The sequence below is a fragment of the Bombina bombina genome, chromosome 12 (assembly GCF_027579735.1).
Source record: "Bombina bombina isolate aBomBom1 chromosome 12, aBomBom1.pri, whole genome shotgun sequence".
Lineage (NCBI taxonomy): Eukaryota > Metazoa > Chordata > Amphibia > Anura > Bombinatoridae > Bombina > Bombina bombina.
Window position 1 is genome coordinate 126209337 of NC_069510.1, and position 24710 is coordinate 126234046.

The 24710-nt window shown below is 40.4% G+C and overlaps 1 protein-coding gene across 1 annotated transcript in view; it reads left to right on the top strand.

Annotated features, from left to right (window-relative positions):
- Positions 1–24710, top strand: part of USP20 (ubiquitin specific peptidase 20) — a 213834-nt gene that overhangs the window by 181778 nt on the left and 7346 nt on the right. The window contains exons 20-21 of the mRNA XM_053695835.1: positions 17552–17633; positions 18150–18258. Of these exons, the coding sequence (XP_053551810.1) occupies positions 17552–17633; positions 18150–18258 (191 nt within the window). The remainder of the gene's footprint in view (positions 1–17551; positions 17634–18149; positions 18259–24710) is intronic.

Here is a 24710-nt window from a genome sequence, read left to right on the forward strand (position 1 = left end):
GTGCACTGGTATTACTCAGTGGAGAGTAAATATCACTTTTGCGAAATCAATATTTTGCGCTCCATTTGTAATCTAGCCATTATTGTGTGTGCAGACCTTTAGCAATGTGGTGCTTAATTGCTGATAATATACTGTTCATATTTAACCCCTTAAGCCAAACTGACATATGTATAATTCATGCGGGCCATTGCCCTACACTGCAGAAAATAAAATTTGGTAGAGAGAGGGAGGGAGGGGACACTACAGAAAACCTAATAAATACATTTGAAAAAATGTTATTTAATACCGAAACTGGGTACTGGCAGACACCATTAGGAGTGGGGGTTAGGGAGCTGATTGGGAGGGATCAAGGAGGTGGGATGGTAAGGGAGGGGATCCTACACTGCAGAAAATAAATAAAGAAAACTAATTTACAAAAAAAAAAAAAAAAACGGTAAAAAACTTAATACTGGTAGACTGTCTGCCAATACTTAATATGGTGGTGAGGAGTGTGGGGGTGAAGTGCTGTTTAAGAGAGATCAGGGAGATGTCAGGTGGGAGGGTAATCCTTACACTAGATCAGGGTCGCCAACCTTTTGGACCTCAGGGACCACTAAACTCACAATTTTGAATCCCGTGGACCACTAACATGAATTTTTTTTAAAAGGTACAAACCTCTATGTGAGTATAAATATATATATATATATATATATATATATATATATATATATATACACACACACACATACAGTTGATATAAAAAGTCTACACACCACTGTTAAAATGTCAGGTTTCTCTGATGTAAAAAAAATGAGACAAAGATAAATCATTTCAGAACTTTTTCCACCTTTAATGTGACCTATAAACTGTACAACTCAATTGAAAAACAAACTGAAATATTTTAGGTGGAGGGAAGAAAAAAAAAATAAAATAATGTGGTTGCATAAGTGTGCACACCCTTTTATAACTGGGGATGTAGCTGTGTTCAGAATTAAGCAATCACAGTCAAAATCATGTTAAATATGAGTCAGTACACACCTGTCATCATTTAAAGTGCCTCTGATTAACCCCAAATAAAGTTCAGCTGCTCTAGTTGGTCTTTGCTGACATTTTGTTAGTCGCATCCTACAGCAAAAGCCATGGTCCGCAGAGAGCTTCTAAAGCATCAGAGGGATCTCATTGTTAAAAGGTATCAGTCAGGAGAAGGGTACAAAAGAATTTCCAAGGCATTAGATATACCATGGAACACAGTGAAGACGGTCATCATCAAGTGAAGAAAATATGGTGCAACAGTGACATTACCAAGAACTGGATGTCCCTCCAAAATTGATGAAAAGACGAGAAGAAAACTGGTCTGGGAGGCTGCCAAGAGGCCTACAGCAACATTAAAGGAGCTGCAGGAATATCTGGCAAGTACTGGCTGTGTGGTACATGTGACAACAATCTCCTGTATTCTTCCTATGTCTGGGCTATGGGGTAGAGTGGCAAGACGGAAGCCTTTTCTTACAAAAAAAAACATCCAAGCCCGGCTAAATTTTGCAAAAACACATTTGAAGTTTCCCAAAAGCATGTGAGAAAAGGTGTTATGGTCTGATGAAACCAAAGTTGAACTTTTTGGCCATAATTCCAAAAGATATGTTTGGCGCAAAAACAACACTGCATATCACCAAAAGAACACCATACCCACAGTGAAGCATGGTGGTGGCAGCATCATGCTTTGGGGCTGTTTTTCTTCAGCTGGAACTGGGGCCTTAGTTAATCTAGAGGGAATTATAAACAGTTACAAATACCAGACAATATTGGCACAAAACCTTCAGGCTTCTGCTAGAAAGCTGAACATGAGGAGGAACTTCATCTTTCAGCATGACAACGACCCAAAGCATACATTCAAATCAACAAAGGAATGGCTTCACCAGAAGAAGATTAAAGTTTTGGAATGGCCCAGCCAGAGCCCAGACCTGAATCAGATCAAAAATCTGTGGGGTGATCTGAAGAGGGCTGTGCACAGGAGATGCCCTCACAATCTGACAGATTTAGAGTGTTTTTGCAAAGAAGAGTGGGCAAATCTTGCCAAGTCAAAATGTGCCATGCTGAAAAACTCATGCGCAAAAAGACTGAGGGCTGTAATAAAATCAAAAGGTGCTTCAATAAAGTATTAGTTTAAGGGTGTGCACACTTATGCAACCATATTATTTTACTTTTTTATTTTTACTTCCCTTAAAGGGACACTGAACCCAATTTTTTTTCTTTTGTAATTCAGAAAGAGCATGCAATTTTAAGCAACTTTCTAATTTACTCCTATTATGAATTTTTCTTCTTTCTCTTGCTATCATTATTTTTTGGTTTCAGTACTCTGGACAGCACTTTTTTTATTTGTGGATGAATTTATCCACCAATCAGCAAGGACAACCCAGGTTGTTCTCCAAAAATGGGCCGGCATCTAAACTGAAATTCTTGCATTTCAAATAAAGATACCAAGAGAATGAAGAAAATTTGATAATAGGAGTAAATTAGAAAGTTGCTTAAAATTTCATGCTCAATCTGAATCACGAAAGAAAATGTTTAATTGAGTTGTACAGTTTATAGGTCACATTAAAGGTGGAAATAGTTCTGAATTGATTTATTTTTGTCTCATTTTGTTAAATCACAGAAACCTGACATTTTAACAGGAGTGTGTAGACTTTTTATATCCACTCTGTATATGTGTATATATATATATATATATATATATATATATATATATATATATATATATATATATATATATATATATATATATATATGTATATGTGTATATATATATATGTATATGTGTATATGTATATATATATATATATATATATATATATATATATATATATATACACACACATACATACACACATACATACATACACACACATACATACTGTACATAACTAGTATAACCATAGCTAAGTTTACATTATTTATATATTTACACATTTTTAAGAATTATTTCTTGGAATTAAATAACAATGACAGAACTGCGAGAATACTTCCAAATGACGGATGAAGGGTGAGTGCTAACTTTTGAGCTGAAAACAGAGAGGCAGAAAGGGGGAAAAATAATTATGTTTAAAGGGACCACAGGACTTCCAAGTTACCTCCCCAGTTGGGAATTATTCAAAACTACGTATGATCTTGGACAGACATTGGAGTCTTAAATTTAGTTTATATAAGAAAGCTCTCAATATGGATGCAACCTAACCACGACTGATGTTAGTGGCAATTACTATAATACTGGTGGGATATGGTTGATCTGCTGGATGGCAATTACTGGAATTCAGGTGGAATGGCTTTGTGCGCAGGACAATTAGAGCGAAAAATAATTCATATTTAATTTTTTTTTAAAAAGAAGATGGAGGGGAGGAAGACAAACAGTGATGTAAGTCCATCTGAAGGAAAACTACTAAAAAGAGACAGGTAAAGGGAAGAAAATAAATTAAATATAAGAGAGACATTTTTTAAGATTTTCTTTTTTATATACTTTAATTCCACTATTTCAAGCCAAGGCTATACCAACCTCTGCTGACTTTAGAATGGAAGCATCTTTCTCAGAGCAGCACCCCGGGCGGGAGAAGTTAAAAATACAATCTAGCTATGCAAGTTGTGCAGTACTGCTAAAAAGTGCGTAGGGAGATTGTAATTTAACTTCTCCGTCGGTTTTCACTGATGTCCAGCCAGGCACTGTAGGGAGTTGCGGCACGACGAGGATGACACCATCAGAGAAGATTAATTCCTGCTTGATTGTGTCAAGGACCACCAATATCTTCTTGTGGACCACCAGTGGTCTGCGACTGCTGCTCTAGAATACTATAACCCTTGCCAGCTAACTAATTAACTCCTTCACTGACGGTGTCCTGTCGAAAACTCCAAGTCGTCGAATTCTCCAATTACACCCAAATCATTCATCTGATTGGTTGTGCATCCTGTCCCTCACGGAGATATGGGCCAATCAGATGGGCACTGTAATTCAGCATTAGCGCCTATCTTCACTATCTATTTTTACCTCCGCTTGGGGGGTTCAAGGGTGGCAAACCAGAGGATTGACAGGGCACCCCTTAACATAGACAAAAATAAATAGTGAAAATGGGAGAGTCACCGGAAGTGAGATAATTGGAGATTTCAAGGACTTGGCGTTTTTCGACAGAACACCGGGAATAATAGAAGTGTGGTGCGCAGCTGCAATTAGTGGCCTTCTAATTACCAAAAACCAATGGCAAAGTCATGTATGTCTGCTATTACTGAAGAAAGGGGACCCCAGAGAAGCTTTTACATCAATTTGTGTTATACCTGCACAAGATGTATGCAAATAATTTCACTTAGAAACACAAAGTTTTTCTCTGAAATTGCCGGTAGCAAAGGGGTAAAACATTTATTATATGTGCAGACCTTTTACCATGCGTCACTTATTTGCTGATAAATATTGTGCATATATAAAACATTTAGGGCCAAAATACAATCAGAGTGGTAGTTAAGGGTTGCGCGCTAACTCCACTAGAAGTAAGCTTTTTGCGCGCATCAGGAAGCACTCGTATTCCAAGTTGAAAGTAAAAAGTTTTCGCTCACATGCTAAACCGATGCGCTCAAAAGATGAAGTTAGAACATCGCAAACGCATTTATGTATTCCCCCATAGAAGTTAATGGAGAAAAAAAGTTGAAGAAAAACACACACACACACACATATATATATATATATATATATATATATATATAAACACAGAAAATATCAGCGCTCACAGATTGGATAACAGTTACCACACAACGATTTCAGTGTAACCTATTTGACATTTACCTGTATACTAATAACAGATTGTAAAAACAAAGCGTAAAATGTCTAAATTGTTAGACTAGTGATTATTAAAGGTAGACACTGTCCTCCTCTCTATAAAAATATGGTTAGGTATACCACAAAAGAGTCAGTCTTTGTATAGATGAGGGTGAATCAAGTTCTCTTGCAGCCTTTCTCCAAAAACAAAGTAACCGAGTATCCCCAAGGAGGTCTCAGTGGAGTCTGAAGTAGGTAGAAGAAGGAAGGGGCGCACAGAAAGACCAGATCCTTGTGCAGTATATTATGGCAGCTTAATTAAACAAACACTTATATACAGATGGGCACTCACTTGGTACAACCTCAATCAGTATGAGGTAAGATACTGGCGTGGAGGCTCTGTATAGCCTGAGGTAGATACTAGAGTTGTTTCCCTCTGTCCAGCGTAGCAGTCTGCTTCCCCTTTAAGACAGGTGATCACTCTCTCCTTCTATTCAAAGGACATTTGTTGAAGCATCTTACCTCATGCTGATTGAGGTTGTACCAAGTGAGTGCCCATCTGTATATAAGTGTTTGTTTAATTAAGCTGCCATAATATACTGCACTAGGATCTGGTCTTTCTGTGCGCCCCTCCCTTCTTATACCTACTATATATACATACATATATACAGTGGGGCAAAAAAGTATTTAGTCAGCCACCAATTGTGCAAGTTCTCCCACTTAAGAAGATGAGAGAGGCCTGTAATTTTCATCATAGGTATACCTCAACTATGAGAGACAAAATGTGGAAACAAATCCAGACAATCACATTGTCTGATTTGGAAAGAATTTATTTGCAAATTATTGTGGAAAATAAGTATTTGGTCAATATCAAAAGTTCATCTCAATACTTTGTTATATATCCTTTGTTGGCAATGACAGAAGTCAAACGTTTTCTGTAAGTCTTCACAAGGTTGGCACACACTGTTGCTGGTATGTTGGCCCATTCCTGCATGCAGATCTCCTCTAGAGCAGTGATGTTTTGGGGCTGTCGCTGAGCAACACGGACTTTCAACTCCCTCCAAAGGTTTTCTATGGGGTTGAGATCTGGAGACTGGCTCGGCCACTCCAGGACCTTGAAATGCTTCTTACGAAGCCACTCCTTCATTGCCCGGGTGGTGTGTTTGGGATCATTGTCATGCTGAAAGACCCAGCCACGTTTCATCTTCAATGCCCTTGCTGATGGAAGGAGGTTTGCACTCAAAATCTCACGATACATGGCCACATTCATTCTTTCATGTACACGGATCAGTCGTCCTGTTCCCTTTGCAGAGAAACAACCCCAAAGCATGATGTTGCCACCCCCATGCTTCACAGTAGGTATGGTGTTCTTTGGTTGCAACTCAGCATTCGCTCTCCTCCAAACACGACGAGTTGTGTTTCTACAAAACAGTTTTACTTTGGTTTCATCTGACCATATGACATTCTCCCAATCCGCTTCTGGATCATCCAAATGCTCTCTAGCATGCTTCAGACGGGCCCGGACATGTACTGGCTTAAGCAGGGGGACACGTCTGGCACTGCAGGATCTGAGTCCTTGGCGACGTAGTGTGTTACTGATGGTAGCCTTTGTTACGTTGGTCCCAGCTCTCTGCAGGTCATTCACTAGGTCCCCCCATGTGGTTCTGGGATGTTTGCTCACCGTTCTTGTGATCATTTTGACCCCACGGGGTGAGATCTTGCGTGGAGCCCCAGATCGAGGGAGATTATCAGTGGTCTTGTATGTCTTCCATTTTCAAATTATTGCTCCCGCAGTTGATTTCTTCACACCAAACTGCTTGCCTATTGCAGATTCAGTCTTCCCAGCCTGGTGCATGTCTACAATTTTGTTTCTGGTGTCCTTTGACAGCTCTTTGGTCTTCACCATAGTGGAGTGTGACTGTTTGAGGTTGTGGACAGGTGTCTTTTATACTAATAACAAGTTCAAACAGGTGCCATTAATACAGGTAATGAGTGGAGGACAGAGGAGCCTCTTAAAGAAGAAGATACAGGTCTGTGAGAGCCAGACATATTGCTTGTTTGTAGGTGACCAAATACTTATTTTCCACCATAATATGCAAATAAATTATTTCCAAATCAGACAATGTGATTGTCTGGATTTGTTTCCACATTTTGCCTCTTATAGTTGAGGTATACCTATGGTGAAAATTACAGGCCTCTCATCTTCTTAAGTGGGAGAACTTGCACAATTGGTGGCTGACTAAATACTTTTTTGCCCCACTGTATATATATATATATATATATATAATCTATTTATAAATACATATAACATATTTTGCTCTGTGCAGCACATTGGAATGTGAATTATTTACAGTAAAAACACAGTATAACACTTTATTAACCCTTTCGTGTCAGGGCTAAAGTGCCTACATCGGTACAACTGTTCCGATGTAGACAAATTGAAACCACACGATCGTGCACACGATCGTGAGATTTCAATTATTGGATCGCGTCTGGGGGGCGTCCCTACAACCCTAGGAATGCCCTCCAGACCGCGATCAAATCCTGAAAGCACAGAAGGCTTCAGGACAGCCGTTAGCTATGACGTTCTGTTCCGTCATAACGGCTTTAAAGCCCAGTCTAATTATGACAGAATAGAATGGCATAACGGCTTTAAAAGGTTAAATATAAATATTGCATAAATATGCTTTTACATGTTTTTATCTATTTAATAAAGGGCTCTAATGCACTTATATATATGTTAATTAGCGCTCCACTTGTAATCTGGCCTTTATTATGTGTGCTGACCTTTTGTAATGCAGCACTTAATTACTGATATATACTGTGCATATATAAACATTTATTGTGTGTGTAGACCTTATGTAATGCGGCACTTAATTACTGATATATACTGTGTATATATAAACATTTGTCTGTGCAGACCTTTTGTAATGCAGCACTTAATTACTGATATATACAGTGTTTATATAAACATTTATTGTGTGTTCAGACCTTATGTAATGCGGCACTGAATTACTGATATATACTGTGCATATATAAACATTTATTGTGTGTGCAGACCTTATGTAATGCTGCACATAATTACTGATATATACTGTGCATATATAAACATTTATTGTGTGCGCAGACTTTTTGTAATGCTGCACATAATTACTGATATATATGGTGCATATATAAACATTTATTGTGTGCGCAGACCTTATGTAATGCAGCACTTAATTACTGATATATACAGTGTTTATATAAACATTTATTGTGTGTGCAGACCTTATGTAATGCGCCACTGAATTACTGATATATACTGTGCATATATAAACATTTATTGTGTGTGCAGACCTTATGTAATGCGGCACATCATTACTGATATATACTGTGCATATATAAACATTTATTGTGTGTGCAGACCTTATGTAATGCCGCACATAATTACTGATATATACTGTGCATATATAAACATTTATTGTGTGTGCAGACCTTATGTAATGCCGCACATAATTACTGATATATACTGTGCATATATAAACATTTATTGTGTGCGCAGACTTTTTGTAATGCAGCACTTAATTACTGATATATACTGTGCATATATAAACATGTATTGTGTGTGCAGACCTTTTGTAATGCGGCACTTAATTACTGATATATACTGTACATATATAAACATTTATTGTGTGTGCAGACCTTATATAATGCTGCACATAATTACTGATATATACTGTGCATATATAAATATTTATTGTGTGTGCAGACCTTATGTAATGCAGCACTTAATTACTGATATATACTGTGCATATATAAATATTTATTGTGTGTGTAGACCTTATGTAATGCAGCACTTAATTACTGATATATACTGTGCATATATAAACATTTATTGTGTGTGCAGCCCTTATATAATGCAGCACTTAATTACTGATATATACTGTGCATATATAAAACATTTATTGTGTGTGCAGACCTTATGTAATGCGGCACTTAATTACAGATATATACTGTGCATATATAAACATTTATTGTGTGTGCAGACCTTATGTAATGCTGCACTTAATTACTGATATATACTGTGCATATATAAATATTTATTGTGTGTGCAGACCTTATGTAATGCAGCACTTAATTACTGATATATACTGTACATATATAAACATTTATTGTGTGCGCAGACTTTTTGTAATGCAGCACTTAATTGCTGATATATACTGTGCATATATAAAACATTAATTTAATGTAATTTTAATCAAAATGTTGTCTGTTCTACTGTTGTTTTCTACAATTATTATTGTTAACAGTGGTCTTTAGATTGTAGTTTTGAGCATATACAGTCAAAGGGATTGGCAAAGGCTGTTATGTGAATGAAAATAAAAATAAGAATTGGCTACACCTATTTTATATGTTAACTTCTTTGCTGTGGGTGACAACACATCTGGGGGGGGTGGGCACTTTTGGAGCTAATCGTGCCCCCACCCCTGCATTTACCCCATGTATGAGGTGGACAAGTGGCCTAGAATTGCTGTAATTTCTGGGGGTGACAGTGACGTCACCACGCCCCAGAGACAAAGTGCCGGGCTGTTGAAAAGAAATTAAGGGAGCTGGATGGTATTCATACTCCTCTATCTTAGCTCCCTTAAGCCCTACAGACCCCTAAGAGCCATCATGTGAAATGCAATTGGTTACTCTTTCAATGTGTGTGTGTTTGGATTGTAAAGTGAAAGTACAAAATAAATAGACACGGTTAAATAATTTACACTTGTCATAGGCCATCACAAGGGCGTAGAGACCCCAATGACACCTTGATATAAGGCCCTCCTTCAAAATAAATAGTGTTAATCACCAGGTGATCACTGGCATGAACCCCTTCTTGTTTGTACTATAGCTTTAGAAAAAACACACCCTTGTTTACATTTTTCACACATTTTGCTGTAGATTTCTCTCACATCATAACATAAAATAATGTTAAAGTGCGACTCTGCTGAGGTTATCACTAGAAAATGACCTAATGTCGCGCTTACATGTGAGCAGTAGGTAAAAAAACCCAGCTCAGCACAGGGGTGGAAATGGTTTAGCAGTTAAGGGGTTAATAATTGGATAAACCTATTTCCTTCTTAATACAGGGAGAGTCCACAGCTGCATTCATTACTTGTGGGAATACTGAACCTGGCCACCGGAAGGAGACAAAGACACCCCAGCCAAAGGCTTAAAGTGAATGTAAATTTTGATGCTAAAGTGCCCGATTTTTAAAAATTCGATTAAAAACAGGGGCACTTTAATTCATCAAAATTTACATTTCACTCGTCTGGAAGAAATACTTCCCTTTTAAACTTTACAGCAGCTCCAGCTTCCTCCGGTCGTCGCAAGCCATTTGTGATGTCAGAAATGATGGATCGGTCATCCTCCAATCATGGCTCCCCCCCCCCCCCGGGGAATCAGTGTCTGATTCAGTGCTGTGATTGGAGGAAGCCGGATTCCTCATTTTAGACCCAGGAAGAGGCTTTGCGACGAGTGGAGGAAGCTGGAGCTGCTGTGAAGATTAAAAGGTAAGGGTTTTTTTTCACAACACGAGTGAAATGTAAATTTTGATGAATTAAAGTGCCCCTGTTTTTAATCGCATTTTTAAAAACCGGGCACTTTAGCATCAAAATTTACATTCACTTTAAATACCTCCCCCACTTCCCTCATCCCCCGGTCATTCTTTGCCTTTCGTCACAGGAGGTTGGCAGAGAAGATTTAGAAGATTTCGGAGTAGTTCCTTAGGAAGGGTATCTACCCTTCGAGATGGGACTGGAGTTTTAAGTAGTCTTGTCAGCCTCTCAGTGAGAGCATTGATGAAAGTTAGAGTCTGGAGATGCAGGGAGAGTCTTTCTGTGAAACCATCCAGACTCATAGTAACAGCTCCTAAGCAAGTTTCGCTGCCTGCTTTTCTTCACTCAAGTCCATGTCAGAAGCTACGCTACAGTCTGTCAAACTTGAAGGACTGTGTTTTCTGTTCCACGGCATAGATTCCAGTAAGTTTTTTTTAGACATATGTTAACCATAGAAGACAGGGTCACAGTGGGACTCCTTTTATCTTTATGGAATCAAGGGTTAATATCCCCTGAGGGGGATTATTGAACAGTGGGGTTTTTAATCATATTTGTTATGTGATTGCGGCTGCTTTATGTGTAGGAGACGTTTGGGCTCATAGGCTGATACGGAACGTACAGGTTATTATTGATTTTATTATTCACATTTGAGAGCTGCGCAGTTTTATTAAGCTGGCGCGCTTTTCTTTAGCAGGGGTGGTCCTACATGACGCACCGTGTGACCGGGATTGGTCAAGTTTTTTTCTCTTTCCATTTTCTATTCCTGACCGAGTGTCTGCAACAAGGAGCGAGTTTCTCTATCTGTCTGGGTCATAGGAGGTGGTGAGTGCCCCAGCCATTGAGGGTATAAGGTGCCAGTTGTTTTTTCTATAATTTAAATTAGATAAGTTATGGAGGATTCTGATAATTTAGAGGGGGATCCCTCTAATACAGAATTTGATACCTGTGTTTATTGTGAGGAGGACCAGGTAGTCCAGCCCTCTCAATTATGTTCCATATGCCGCAACAGGGTGTTCCCATCAACCAATGATAGAGATCACTGAGCCGTCCGCCTCTGAGGATTCGTCGTCCCATGAAGCTTCAGAGGTAGGACCTCCAGGGTCAGAGTCTGCTGATTTGATTCCTCCGACTGAAGAGGATTTAGCATTTAGAATTAGAATGGCACGTCTGTGCTTGGTTCTGAGAGAAGTTTTGGGGACGTTAGTGATTCCGAGTACTGATCCGTCAGTCGAATCTCAGTCCTCTATATCAGATAGCGATTTTGATTAGACGAGTGGAGAGGGATGGAGATCTCTTCTCTCTCTTCTTCTCTTCTTCTTCTCTCTCTCTTCTTCTCCTTTCTCTCCTTTCTCTCTCTCTTTCTCTCTCTCTCTCTCTCTCTCTCTCTCGGTCTCTCTCGTTCTCTCTCTCTCTCGTTGGAATCCCAGTTCCGACCTCTAGTTCCGACCTCTATGTGTCGTATGACAGGCAGGACCTATTTTTGCACATTCCTTCTTGGCTATCACTTGCCTATTTTCCCTTTCTATCCTGTTTCAGGATAGTTTTCTTGTTTAGAGCTCTGGGTTGTTGTAGAAACTATTTTTAGGAATACATTTCATCATATGGGATACTATATCCTGACGACTTCGGTTGTCACGATTTCTGGAGACTTCCTGTGGAAGCATTTTGATTTTCAGCTCAAGGTGATGGTTCCCTCGATATTTTCGAGACAGATTTAAGCCATGGAGCTTATACTTCTTGATTTGGATTATTTTCAGTCTTCTAGCATAGGCTGGAACTTCAGAATCTTCTGTTTAGTCCTTGAGTTGCTCTGACAGATATGTCGGTTAAGTCTACTCTCTCCTTCTACTTGAGAGGAGTTATTTCTTGCTATCCCTGGGATCATATCGGATCCTAGAGGCCGGAGCTAGACTTCACATCCTGCCTTTCTGGGCAATTTTTCTTCTCTTGATTTTGTCTTTTGGCAGAGAGAGGGAAGCTTTTCGGGTGACATTGTCCCGGTACCTATTGCAGTGTGAGAATATTTTCCTTCCACTGTTTCATAGTCAAAACAAGGGAGGGGTCTCCCGTCCTATTTGGACTCTATGGTACTTAAGCAGAGCTTATTATATGTCTCCTTTTTGGGGGGAAAAGATACAGTTCTCTCTTCCTTTTTGTTCGGGAACTCTGCAGGATCACTGTCGAGAAGGATATCTTTCCTTTTTCATTCTTTCTGGGTAAAATTTCTGATACTAGTTTTTTTATGGGGGGATCTGGGGTTTAATTTGGCAGTATCCCGATTCCAGATATATCTGTGGTTCCCGGATCTTGGCGATTCTGGTTTACTTACCATCGTCTACTAGAAGACCTTTAGGAATTTTCATCTGTCTTCTTTGATCCTCAGAGATGGATCTAGACCAGAGTTCTCTGAGTAGGCGCCAGGGTGGATCCCTGGACGCTAATTTGGTCCTTTCAGACAGGAAGATTTTTCCTTAGATTATGAAGTTAATTTACTTCATCGGGTTGTGCTCTCCAGTCCCCCGTCAGGCCATCGCTGGCTCTGTGGGGGGAGGGTGATGCTTTTGTCCCGGGGCCCTTCTTGTGTTTCTTTCCTTTGACAGGTCTCATCTCATCCAGGGGGCCGAGACATCGGCATGGCGCTGTTTTGAATCTGTGTTATCAGATTTATCTGGAATACCGGTTGGGGGAACGTTCTCCGGTGTTCTGTCCAGATCTCCCTGTCCTGAGGGACATTTCTCTTAGCTCTCAAGGGGCGGTGTTTGACTTAAGTCGCTATCCTGTCATTTGGGGAGAGCATGTCCTATGGGGGACCGTGAATTCAGGAAATTCCCTCCCGATTATTCTTATGGTTCCTGAGGCTTGCATTTTGTTCTGAGGGGTTGGTCTTCTGGGTTCGTCCCAGTGTATGGATTCTAGTCAGTTTTTTCTTTTCTTTCAGTGGCTTAGATCTCTTTCTGAGAAGAAGAGATTCTAAAGAGTAGAGGGTAATATCTTGAGTTTGGTGGTGGGCGGAGGCCCACTACTGCTCGTTGTCAGCGATCCACTCTCTGAGTGTTCCTTACAATCATACCCTGGATCTGGGGATAAGGTCTCTATCTGAAGGTTTCAGGTGTTTGTATCTGAATGGAGACACCGATCGAGAATTTCAGGACGTCCGTACCTATCCCAGGTTACCCATTAATGGATCATGGTTCAGGGATCCTCAGGCAGAGCTACTGGATCCTTAGCGGTGCTTTGGAAGTCCAATTCACCCCTTTTTCTTCTGCCATATCGCTATTTTCCCGAGTGTTGGCTCGATCCTACAGGAGCAGGCGTCAGTGAGACTGATTGCTCCGTTTGTGTCCGTGAGATCGTATCGCGGTTTTGGGGCTTCACTTCATAGGGGTTACCTTGGCGCAGGGATCTGCTGGGTCAAGGCCCCTTTGCATCATCTAATCTTATTCTTCTGAGGCGGTCTGCGAGAGGTCGCTTAGCCTTATCCAAGAGAGGGTTTTTTCTGAGAGGTTACGATCCTATCCTTCAGCATGTAGCTGGCTCCTCGTCATCTATCTTAGGTGTGGAGGACCCCTTTTGTCGGGAAGAGCAAGATTTGTCCTGGCACTCTATCTATCTGATCTGCCAGGGTTCTCTTTTTTTCCTCCAGGATGATCTGGAGAAGGGCCTTTCTAGTTTGTTACTTGTTGGGACAGTTTCTGGGCTCTGTTTGTTTCTATTGCTCTAGAGGCTCATTGAGCTTCCGGGCGTTCAGTTTTTTTGCTAGGGCTCTGACTGCGTTCAGGCCGGTGAGTCAAACTGATGCTCCTTCTTGGAGCTTAGATCTTATTTTTAAGGGGTTGCATCAGGCTACTTTTGTACCTGTGCAAGAGGTGGTCTTTGAATTTTATCTTCAATGATCTATTCCAGCTGTAGATTGCTCTACGTCTCTGTGTTGCAACCTTGCAATACGTACTCCTTATTGGGGTTTCATCTATATTAAGGCTGTTCTATGAGCCTGGTTAGGTTTTCTTCCCGAGGTTGTGTCTATTTGTTACTTTAATCGAGAGATTGTGGTTGTTTATTTTTTATATGTCTTATTCCTTAACTAGAAGTAAAAGGGTTTTCCCTTTTTAGGGAACCATGCCATGATGTCTTTTTCAGGTTACATAGGATTAGACAGTTTTCTCTGTTGAATATTTGTATCTGGGAAGTGCAAGGGTCTGAAGGCATTGTCCTTATTTTTAGTTGAGGAGTGTCTTACGCTTGACCTAGGAGACAGCGGGACTCTAGCCTCCTCAGAGGTTTACGGCTCAGTTTGAGAGCAGTGACATTATCTTGTCGCTCTGGCATGAGATCTCTATGGATCTGCTTGGTCCTCCTTGCATTCTTTTTCCTTTGCTTCTGTTGAAGCAGCCTTCGGGAGAATGGGTTTTTGCAGGCTGGGGTGCCCTCAGATAGGGGCCGCCTCTCTTTTTGCCTTCCCGTTAGCATTGTGTCCTCTGTAGCTTTGGTATAATTTTCCCACAAGTAATGAATGTAGCTGTGGACTCTCCCTGTATTAAGAAGGAAAACATAAATTATGCTTACCAGATAATTTTCTTTCCTTCTGTACAGGGAGAGTCCACAGCTCCCGCCCGTGTTCTCCGATGGGTGACCCTAAATTTTATCTTGTTTTTTTCTGTCAACTTTTTCACCCTGATATTTCTTCTACTGTTCCTTGTTCCCTCGGCAAAATGACTGGGGGATGAGGGAAGTGGGGGAGGTATTTAAGCCTTTGGCTGGGTTATCTTTGCCTCCTCCTGGTGGCCAGGTTCAGTTTCCTGTACAGAAGGAAAGGAAATTATCTGGTAAGCATAATTTATGTTTTTGTATATGGTCATAAAACTTTTTCATTATGTTTAACGGTATCTCGAATGTTCAGTTTTGCTTTGTGTTATTGGGACATGTGCACATGGTATCTAGGGGCAAGTAAATTCACACTTCACAGAAGTCAATGTAACCTGCTAAGCCTTTCATTGTCTGCTCAAACCTACAGCCCGAGGCATCATGGGAATACATTTTTAGATATTCTTAGGTATGAAAACTGTATGTGTGTGTGTATATATAGTAGGTAAATATACTACTGTGCAAAAGTGTTAGGCAGGTGTGAAAAAATTCTGTTAAGTAAGAATGCTTTCAAAATTAGAAATGTTATTGGTTTATTTTGATCAATTAACAAAATACAAAGTGAGTGAACAGAAGAAAAATTTAAATCGGCATCAATTCTGCTAGATATACTTGCGCAAAGTCAGGGATTTTGCAAGCATATAGCCAGAGGCATGATTAAACCAAACCGGTTCTAATGATCATCAATTTAATATGTAGGTTAAAACACGATTAACCGAACAGGATGTGGGTGAGGAACAGCAAAACTCTGCAAACAAGGTGAGGTTGCTGAAGTCAATGTCAAAAGTCACACACCATGGCAAAACTAAGCACAGTAAGGTAGTTTATACTGCATAAGTAAGATCTCTCCCAGGCAGAAATTTCAAGCAGACAGGGGTTACCCGATGTCCATTCCAAGCTCTTCTGATCTGAAGAAGCACAAAGAAACAGCTATGTTGAGAACCGTGGACACAGTGGTTGGCCAAGGAAAGTTGGTGCAGCAGATGGCAGATCATGCTTACTTCCCTTCACATTCAGAAGATGTCCAGCAGTGCCATTAGCTCAGAACTGGCAGAAACCAGTGGGAACCAGGCTGGTACACCCATCTACTATCCAGTAAAGTCTAGTCAGAAGTGGTCTTCATGGAAGACTTGCAGCCAAAATCCCATACCTCTCATGAAAACAAGGCCAAGCAACTCGGCTATGCACAAAAACACAGGAACTGGGGTGCAGCACAATGGCAGCAGGTGCTCTGGACTGATGAGTCCAATTTGAAATATTTGGCTGTAGCAGAAGGCATTTTTTTCACTGAATGGCTGGAGAGTGGTGCAGGCAACAGTGAAGCATGATAGAGGTTCCTTGCAAGTTTGGGGCTGCATTTCTGCAAATGGAGTTGGGTTTTTGGTCAGAATTAATTATCTCAATACTGACAAGTACCGGCAGATACTTACCCATTATGCAATACTACCAGGGAGGCATCTGATTGGCCCAAATTTAATTCTGCAGCATAACAACCCCAAATATACAGCCAAAGGCATTGAGAGTTATCTTCAGTGTAAAGAACAAGGAGTCCTGGGAAGTGATGTTATGTCCCTCACAGAGCCCTAAACTCTTAACATCATTGAGTCTGTCTGGGATTATATGAAGACAGAAACAACTGAGGCTGCCTAAATTCACAGAACTGTGGTTAGTTCTCCAAGATGTTTGGAACAACCTACCTGCCGAGTGCCTTCAAAACTGCATCAGTTTTTTTTAAGGAAAAGGGCGGTCACACAAAATATTTATCTGATTTACATATTTCTTCTGTTCACTCACTTTGCATTTTGTTATCTAAGTAACTTATCTATTTCTGAAAGCATTCTTATGTTACAGCAAATAATTACACCTGCTTTAAAGGGACAGTCAAGTCCAAAAAAAACTTTCATGTTTTAAATAGGGTATGCAATTTTAAACAACTTCCCAATTTACTTTTATCACCAATTTTGCTTTGTTCTCTTGGTATTCTTAGTTGAAAGCTAAAACTAGGAGGTTCATATGCTAATTTCTTAGACCTTGAAGACTGCCTCTAATCTTAATACATTTTGACCACTAGAGGGCATTAGTTCACATGTTTCATATAGATAACATTGAGCTCATGCACGTAAAGTGACCTAGGACTGAGCACTGATTGGCTAAACTGCATGTCTGTCAAAAGAACTGAAATAAAGGGGCAGTCAGCAGAAGCTTAGATACAAGGTAATCACAGAGGTAAAACGTGTATTATTATAACTGTGTTGGTTGTACAAAACTGGGGAATGGGTAATAAAGGGATTATCTTTCTTTTTAAACAACAAAAATTCTGGTGTTGACTGTCCCTTTAAACATTTGCACAGTAGTGTATCTGTATTTTATATGTATAAATAATATATTTTTTAAGGAAGAATATTCAGTTACCAGTTTCCATTAAAATAACTAAGCAGCCTGTTATAAATTATTGATGAGTAGTTCAGGATACACTCTGTATCAGTGACTCGCCTAAATCAAAAAGAGAATATTTAATCCGTACATTTAACCTCGTTTTTTTTGTTTTTGTTTGTTTTTTCAGGAATTCCCCCCAACAAATATCATTATATTGATGACTTGGTGGTGATTTTGCCGCAGAATGTATGGGAATATTTGTACAACAGGTAAAACTTTGCTTCTGACATCGCATTGAATTTACGGGAATATAAAAAAAAAACTCTGAAGAAGTTAGGAACAACTAACTGATACATAATTGCTAGTGGTCTTAAAGGAGCACAGACAGATGACATTGTTAGACTAATAAATGTAACTGATAAAATATAAATGTGCTTTAGATTGTAGATAGACCAACTCTTCATAGAGACTACACACACTTCAGCACTTCAAAAATGGACAGCAGCATCAGTAGGAAATGAATTGAACATGTGCAGAGCTAACAGATTAGAACCAAACGGTAACAGATTTTGCCAATAGCACCTCTTGACTATAAACTGAACTGAACCCACAATATAAGTACGTAGTTATCATATAAGAACCCTCTAATACATTTGAACTAAGTATGACTTTTTGACGTGATTTTAAAATAATGACTTCTGTTTGTTAATTTATTATCACCATGTTAAGAACAGACGATTGATTAGGCTCTTGTTCATAGCTCTGTGATTCTCTATCCCAAATAGGTTTGGAGGAGGACCTGCTGTCAATCATTTATATGTTTGTTCAATATGTCAAGTAGAAATTGAGGCTTTGGCAAAACGCAGAAAGACGGAAATTGACACCTTCATTAAGGTAAGCGTGAATGTGGTCTTGAGCCTTCTATGATAAAATGAACAGTGAGGTACAAATCTGTCAATTTTCTGAGCAAGGAATCATTCAACCACTGTCCCTTTAAAAGAAACATTTGAGGGCACAGTAAGATGCATACAAGTGTACACAAACTGTCTGCTACAAAGTATCCTTTAGTCTTAAAGGGATAGAAAGGTCAAAACTGAAATGTGTGCGTTTCAGTATTAAAGGGATAGTATAGTAGGATTGAGATAGAGCATGTCATTTTAGGCAACCTTCTAATTTATTCCTATTATCAATTTTTTCTTCGTTCTCTTGGAATCTTTATTTTAAAAAGCTGGAATGCAAGTTTAGAAGCCGACTCATTTTTGGTTCAGACCTGGGTAGCGCTTGCTGATTGGTGTCTAAATGTAGCCATCCAATCAGCAAGCGCTACCCAGGTGCTGAACCCAAAAATGGTCCAGGTTCTAAGCTTACATTCCAGCTTTTTTAACTATAGATATCAAGAGAACGAAGCAAAAATTATAATAGAAGTAAATTAGAAACTTGCTTTAAATTGTATTCTCTATTTGAATCATGAAAGTTTTTTTGACTAGACTAAACTTGCATGAGTTAGATAGAACAGGTCATTTTAAATCTTTTGAATTCACTTCTATGTTCAAATATCCTACATTAGTGGGAGCTAGCTGCTGATTGGTGCCTGCACACATTTGTCTCCTGTGATTGGCTAACTAGATGTGTGCAATGCTGTTCCTTCAGCAAATGACAGGAGACTGAAGCAAATTTGATAATAAAAGTAAATTGGAAAGTTGTTTATGTATTTTCTATCCAAATCATGAAAGAAAATGTTCGGGTTTCCTTTCCTTTTAAATATAAGCATTTTTGCAATATAATTCTATTAGCAAAAATGCTTTCAGTAAAAGCTATTACTGTTTTGGTGGCATATGTACATATGCTATGTGTAACTAGAGGATCTGGATACAAACACTGTGCTGCTCAGTAAGCTGTCTGTGGTGTGTACTGCATCTATGAAGATGTCATTTGTGTCACACAAGCCACTGCTGACTCTCTGTGAATGTGTATTGTTTGAATACTAGTGTACAGGCTCTCACAGCATATGTGCATATGCCACTGAAAAAAACTATGTATACTTACCTGATAAATAATTTCCTTTCATGGTGGTGAGGGTCCGCAATCTATTACTCCTGGGAATTAATCTTCTCTACTACAAGGAGGAACTAAAAATTCCCAAACCCCAAGAGTCCTATAAAACCACTCCCAACTCACACATACCTCAGTCTAATGTATAGCCCAGCAAGTGAGGTAAGAAAACAGAATAAAAGCCATAAAAGGAGCAGGACTATAAAAAATTTGCTGAAAAAGAAATAAACCCTATAAAACACAGGGCGTGATTTCGTGGACTCTCACCAGAGAAGCAAAAACATCAAAATGGTAGAATTTAGTAAAAGTATGCAAAGAAGACCATGTAGCTGCCTTGCAAATTTGGTCAACTGAAGGTCCATTCTTAAAGGCCCAAGAAGTGGCAACTGACCTAGTAGAATGAGCTGTAATCTGTTGCGGTGGAGGCTGACCTGCTTCCAAGTAAGCTTTGTGAATTAATAGTTCAAACCAAAAATCTAAAGAAACAGCAGAAGCTTTCTGACCTTTCTTAGAACCAGAAAAAGGAATGAACAAACTGGATGTTTGTCTAAAGGTCTTAGTAGTCTCAATGTAATACTTCAATGCCCTAACAACATCCAAATTATGCAAAGATCTTTCTAAAGCATTTTTAGGATTAGGACACAAATAAGGAACAACACTTTCACTGCTAATGTTATTTAAAGAAACAACCTTAGGCAGATAATCAAAAGTAGTTTGTAAATCTGATTTATCCTGATGAAAAATCAGATGAGGATCACAAGAGAGCATTGGACAGAAAGAACCTCACTCTGGGAGGCCTTACTCTGAATTCTGTTCAATACCTGAGAAACTATGTTCAGATCCCAGGGATCTGGAACAGAGTGAAACCAAGACTCCTGAAAGAGACCTAACCTGCCCCCTACCAGAACCTCTGGATCGGAGACCTCCAGACTGGGCCCAGAGGTACTTTGCTTTTGAGCAGAGTAGTCAACCTTTTGTTCCTTATTCTGGTAAAAGGAACACCCCTTTACCTCCAGTAACAGTAGATATTATAGAATGTAAATCAGAACCAAACAATATTTTTCCCTGAAATAAAGAGACACTAATCTAGATTTCTCCAACATAGGTGTGTCCGGTCCACGGCGTCATCCTTACTTGTGGGATATTCTATTCCCCAACAGGAAATGGCAAAGAGCCCAGCAAAGCTGGTCACATGATCCCTCCTAGGCTCCGCCTACCCCAGTCATTCTCTTTGCCGTTGTACAGGCAACATCTCCACGGAGATGGCTTAGAGTTTTTTAGTGTTTAACTGTAGTTTTTATTATTCAATCAAGAGTTTGTTATTTTCAAATAGTGCTGGTATGTACTATTTACTCAGAAACAGAAAAGAGATGAAGAATTCTGTTTGTATGAGGAAAATGATTTTAGCAACCGTAACTAAAATCCATGGCTGTTCCACACAGGACTGTTGAGAGCAATTAACTTCAGTTGGGGGAACAGTTTGCAGTCTCTTACTGCTTGAGGTATGACACATTCTAACAAGACGATGTAATGCTGGAAGCTGTCATTTTCCCTATGGGATCCGGTAAGCCATGTTTATTACGATTGTAAATAAGGGCTTCACAAGGGCTTATTTAAACTGTAGACTTTTTCTGGGCTAAATCGATTGATTATTAACACATATTTAGCCCTGAGGAATCATTTTATCTGGGTATTTTGATATAATAATATCGGCAGGCACTGTTTTAGACACCTTATTCTTTAGGGGCTTTCCCCAAGCATAGGCAGAGTCTCATTTTCGCGCCGGTGTTGCGCACTTGTTTTTGAGAGGCATGGCATGCAGTTGCATGTGAGAGGAGCTCTGATACTTATAAAAGACTTCTGAAGGCGTCATTTGGTATCGTATTCCCCTTTGGGTTTGGTTGGGTCTCAGCAAAGCAGATACCAGGGACTGTAAAGGGGTTTAAAGCTTAAAACGGCTCCGGTTCCGTTATTTTAAGGGTTAAAGCTTCCAAAATTGGTGTGCAATACTTTTAAGGCTTTAAGACACTGTGGTGAAAATTTGGTGAATTTTGAACAATTCCTTCATGCTTTTTCGCAATTGCAGTAATAAAGTGTATTCAGTTTAAAATTTAAAGTGACAGTAACGGTTTTATTTTAAAACGTTTTTTGTACTTTCTGATCAAGTTTATGCCTGTTTAACATGTCTGAACTACCAGATAGACTGTGTTCTGAATGTGGGGAAGCCAGAATTCCTATTCATTTAAATAAATGTGATTTATGTGATAATGACAATGATGCCCAAGATGATTCCTCAAGTGAGGGGAGTAAGCATGGTACTGCATCATTCCCTCCTTCGTCTACACGAGTCTTGCCCACTCAGGAGGCCCCTAGTACATCTAGCGCGCCAATACTCCTTACTATGCAACAATTAACGGCTGTAATGGATAATTCTGTCAAAAACATTTTAGCCAAAATGAACCCTTGTCAGCGTAAGCGTGGCTGCTCTGTTTTAGTTACTGAAGAGCATGACGACGCTGATATTAATATCTCTGAAGGGCCCCTAACCCAATCTGAGGGGGCCAGGGAGGTTTTGTCTGAGGGAGAAATTACTGATTTAGGGAACATTTCTCAGCAGGCTGAATCTGATGTGATTACATTTAAATTTAAATTGGAACATCTCCGCATTTTGCTTAAGGAGGTATTATCCACTCTGGATGATTGTGAAAATTTAGTCATCCCAGAGAAACTATGTAAAATGGACAAGTTCCTAGAGGTGCCGGGGCTCCCAGAAGCTTTTCCTATACCCAAGCGGGTGGCGGACATTGTTAATAAAGAATGGGAAAGGCCCGGTATTCCTTTCGTCCCTCCCCCCATATTTAAAAAATTGTTTCCTATGGTCGACCCCAGAAAGGACTTATGGCAGTCAGTCCCCAAGGTCGAGGGAGCGGTTTCTACTTTAAACAAACGCACCACTATTCCAATAGAGGATAGTTGTGCTTTCAAAGATCCTATGGATAAAAAATTAGAAGGTTTGCTTAAAAAGATGTTTGTTCAGCAGGGTTACCTTCTACAACCCATTTCATGCATTGTCCCTGTCACTACTGCCGCATATTTCTGGTTTGATGAACTGCTTAAGGTGCTCGATAGTGACTCTCCTCCTTATGAGGAGATTATGGACAGAATCAATGCTCTCAAATTGGCTAATTCTTTCACTCTAGACGCCTCTTTGCAATTGGCTAAGTTAGCGGCTAAGAACTCTGGGTTTGCTATTGTGGCGCGCAGAGCGCTTTGGTTGAAATCTTGGTCGGCTGATGCGTCTTCCAAGAACAAGCTACTAAACATTCCTTTCAAGGGGAAAACGTTGTTTGGTCCTGACTTGAAAGAGATTATCTCTGATATCACTGGGGGTAAGGGCCACGCCCTTCCTCAGGATCGGCCTTTCAAGGTAAAAAATAGACCTAATTTTCGTCCCTTTCGTAAAAACGGACCAGCCCAAGGTGCTACGTCCTCTAAGCAAGAGGGTAATACTTCTCAGGCCAAGCCAGCTTGGAGACCAATGCAAGGCTGGAACAAGGGAAAGCAGGCCAAGAAACCTGCCACTGCTACCAAGACAGCATGAAATATTGGCCCCCGATCCGGGACCGGATCTGGTGGGGGGCAGACTCTCTCTCTTCGCTCAGGCTTGGGCAAGAGATGTTCTGGATCCTTGGGCGCTAGAAATAGTCTCCCAGGGTTATCTTCTGGAATTCAAGGGACTTCCCCCAAGGGGGAGGTTCCACAGGTCTCAGTTGTCTTCAGACCACATAAAAAGACAGGCGTTCTTACATTGTGTAGAAGACCTGTTAAAAATGGGAGTGATTCATCCTGTTCCATTAAGAGAACAAGGGATGGGGTTCTACTCCAATCTGTTCATAGTTCCCAAAAAAGAGGGAACGTTCAGACCAATCCTAGATCTCAAGATCTTAAACAAATTTCTCAAGGTCCCATCGTTCAAGATGGAAACCATTCGAACTATCCTTCCTTCCATCCAGGAAGGTCAATTCATGACCACGGTGGATTTAAAGGATGCGTATCTACATATTCCTATCCACAAGGAACATCATCGGTTCCTAAGGTTTGCATTCCTGGACAAACATTACCAGTTCGTGGCGCTTCCTTTCGGATTAGCCACTGCTCCAAGGATTTTCACAAAGGTACTAGGGTCCCTTCTAGCGGTGCTAAGACCAAGGGGCATTGCAGTAGTACCTTACCTGGACGACATTCTGATTCAAGCGTCGTCCCTTCCTCAAGCAAAGGCTCACACGGACATTGTCCTGGCCTTTCTCAGATCTCACGGCTGGAAAGTGAACGTGGAAAAGAGTTCTCTATCCCCGTCAACAAGGGTTCCCTTCTTGGGAACAATTATAGACTCCTTAGAAATGAGGATCTTTCTAACAGAGGCCAGAAAAACAAAGCTTCTGGACTCTTGTCGGATACTTCATTCCGTTCCTCTTCCTTCCATAGCTCAGTGCATGGAAGTGATCGGTTTGATGGTGGCGGCGATGGACATAGTTCCTTTTGCGCGCATTCATCTAAGACCATTACAACTGTGCATGCTCAGTCAGTGGAATGGGGACTATACAGACTTGTCTCCGAAGATACAAGTAAATCAGAGGACCAGAGACTCACTCCGTTGGTGGCTGTCCCTGGACAATCTGTCTCAAGGGATGATGTTCCACAGACCAGAGTGGGTCATTGTCACGACCGACGCCAGTCTGATAGGCTGGGGCGCGGTCTGGGGATCCCTGAAAGCTCAGGGTCTTTGGTCTCGGGAAGAATCTCTTCTACCGATAAATATTCTGGAACTGAGAGCGATATTCAATGCTCTCCAGGCCTGGCCCCAGCTTGCGAGGACCAGGTTCATACGGTTTCAATCAGACAACATGACGACTGTTGCGTACATCAACCATCAGGGGGGAACAAGAAGTTCCCTAGCGATGGAAGAAGTAACCAAAATTATTCTTTGGGCGGAGTCTCACTCCTGCCACCTGTCTGCTATCCACATCCCAGGAGTGGAAAATTGGGAAGCGGATTTTCTGAGTCGGCAGACATTGCATCCGGGGGAGTGGGAACTCCATCCGGAAATCTTTGCCCAAGTCACTCACCTGTGGGGCATTCCAGACATGGATCTGATGGCCTCTCGTCAGAACTTCAAAGTTCCTTGCTACGGGGCCAGATCCAGGGATCCCAAGGCGGCTCTAGTGGATGCACTAGTAGCACCTTGGACCTTCAAACTAGCTTATGTGTTCCCGCCATTTCCTCTCATCCCCAGG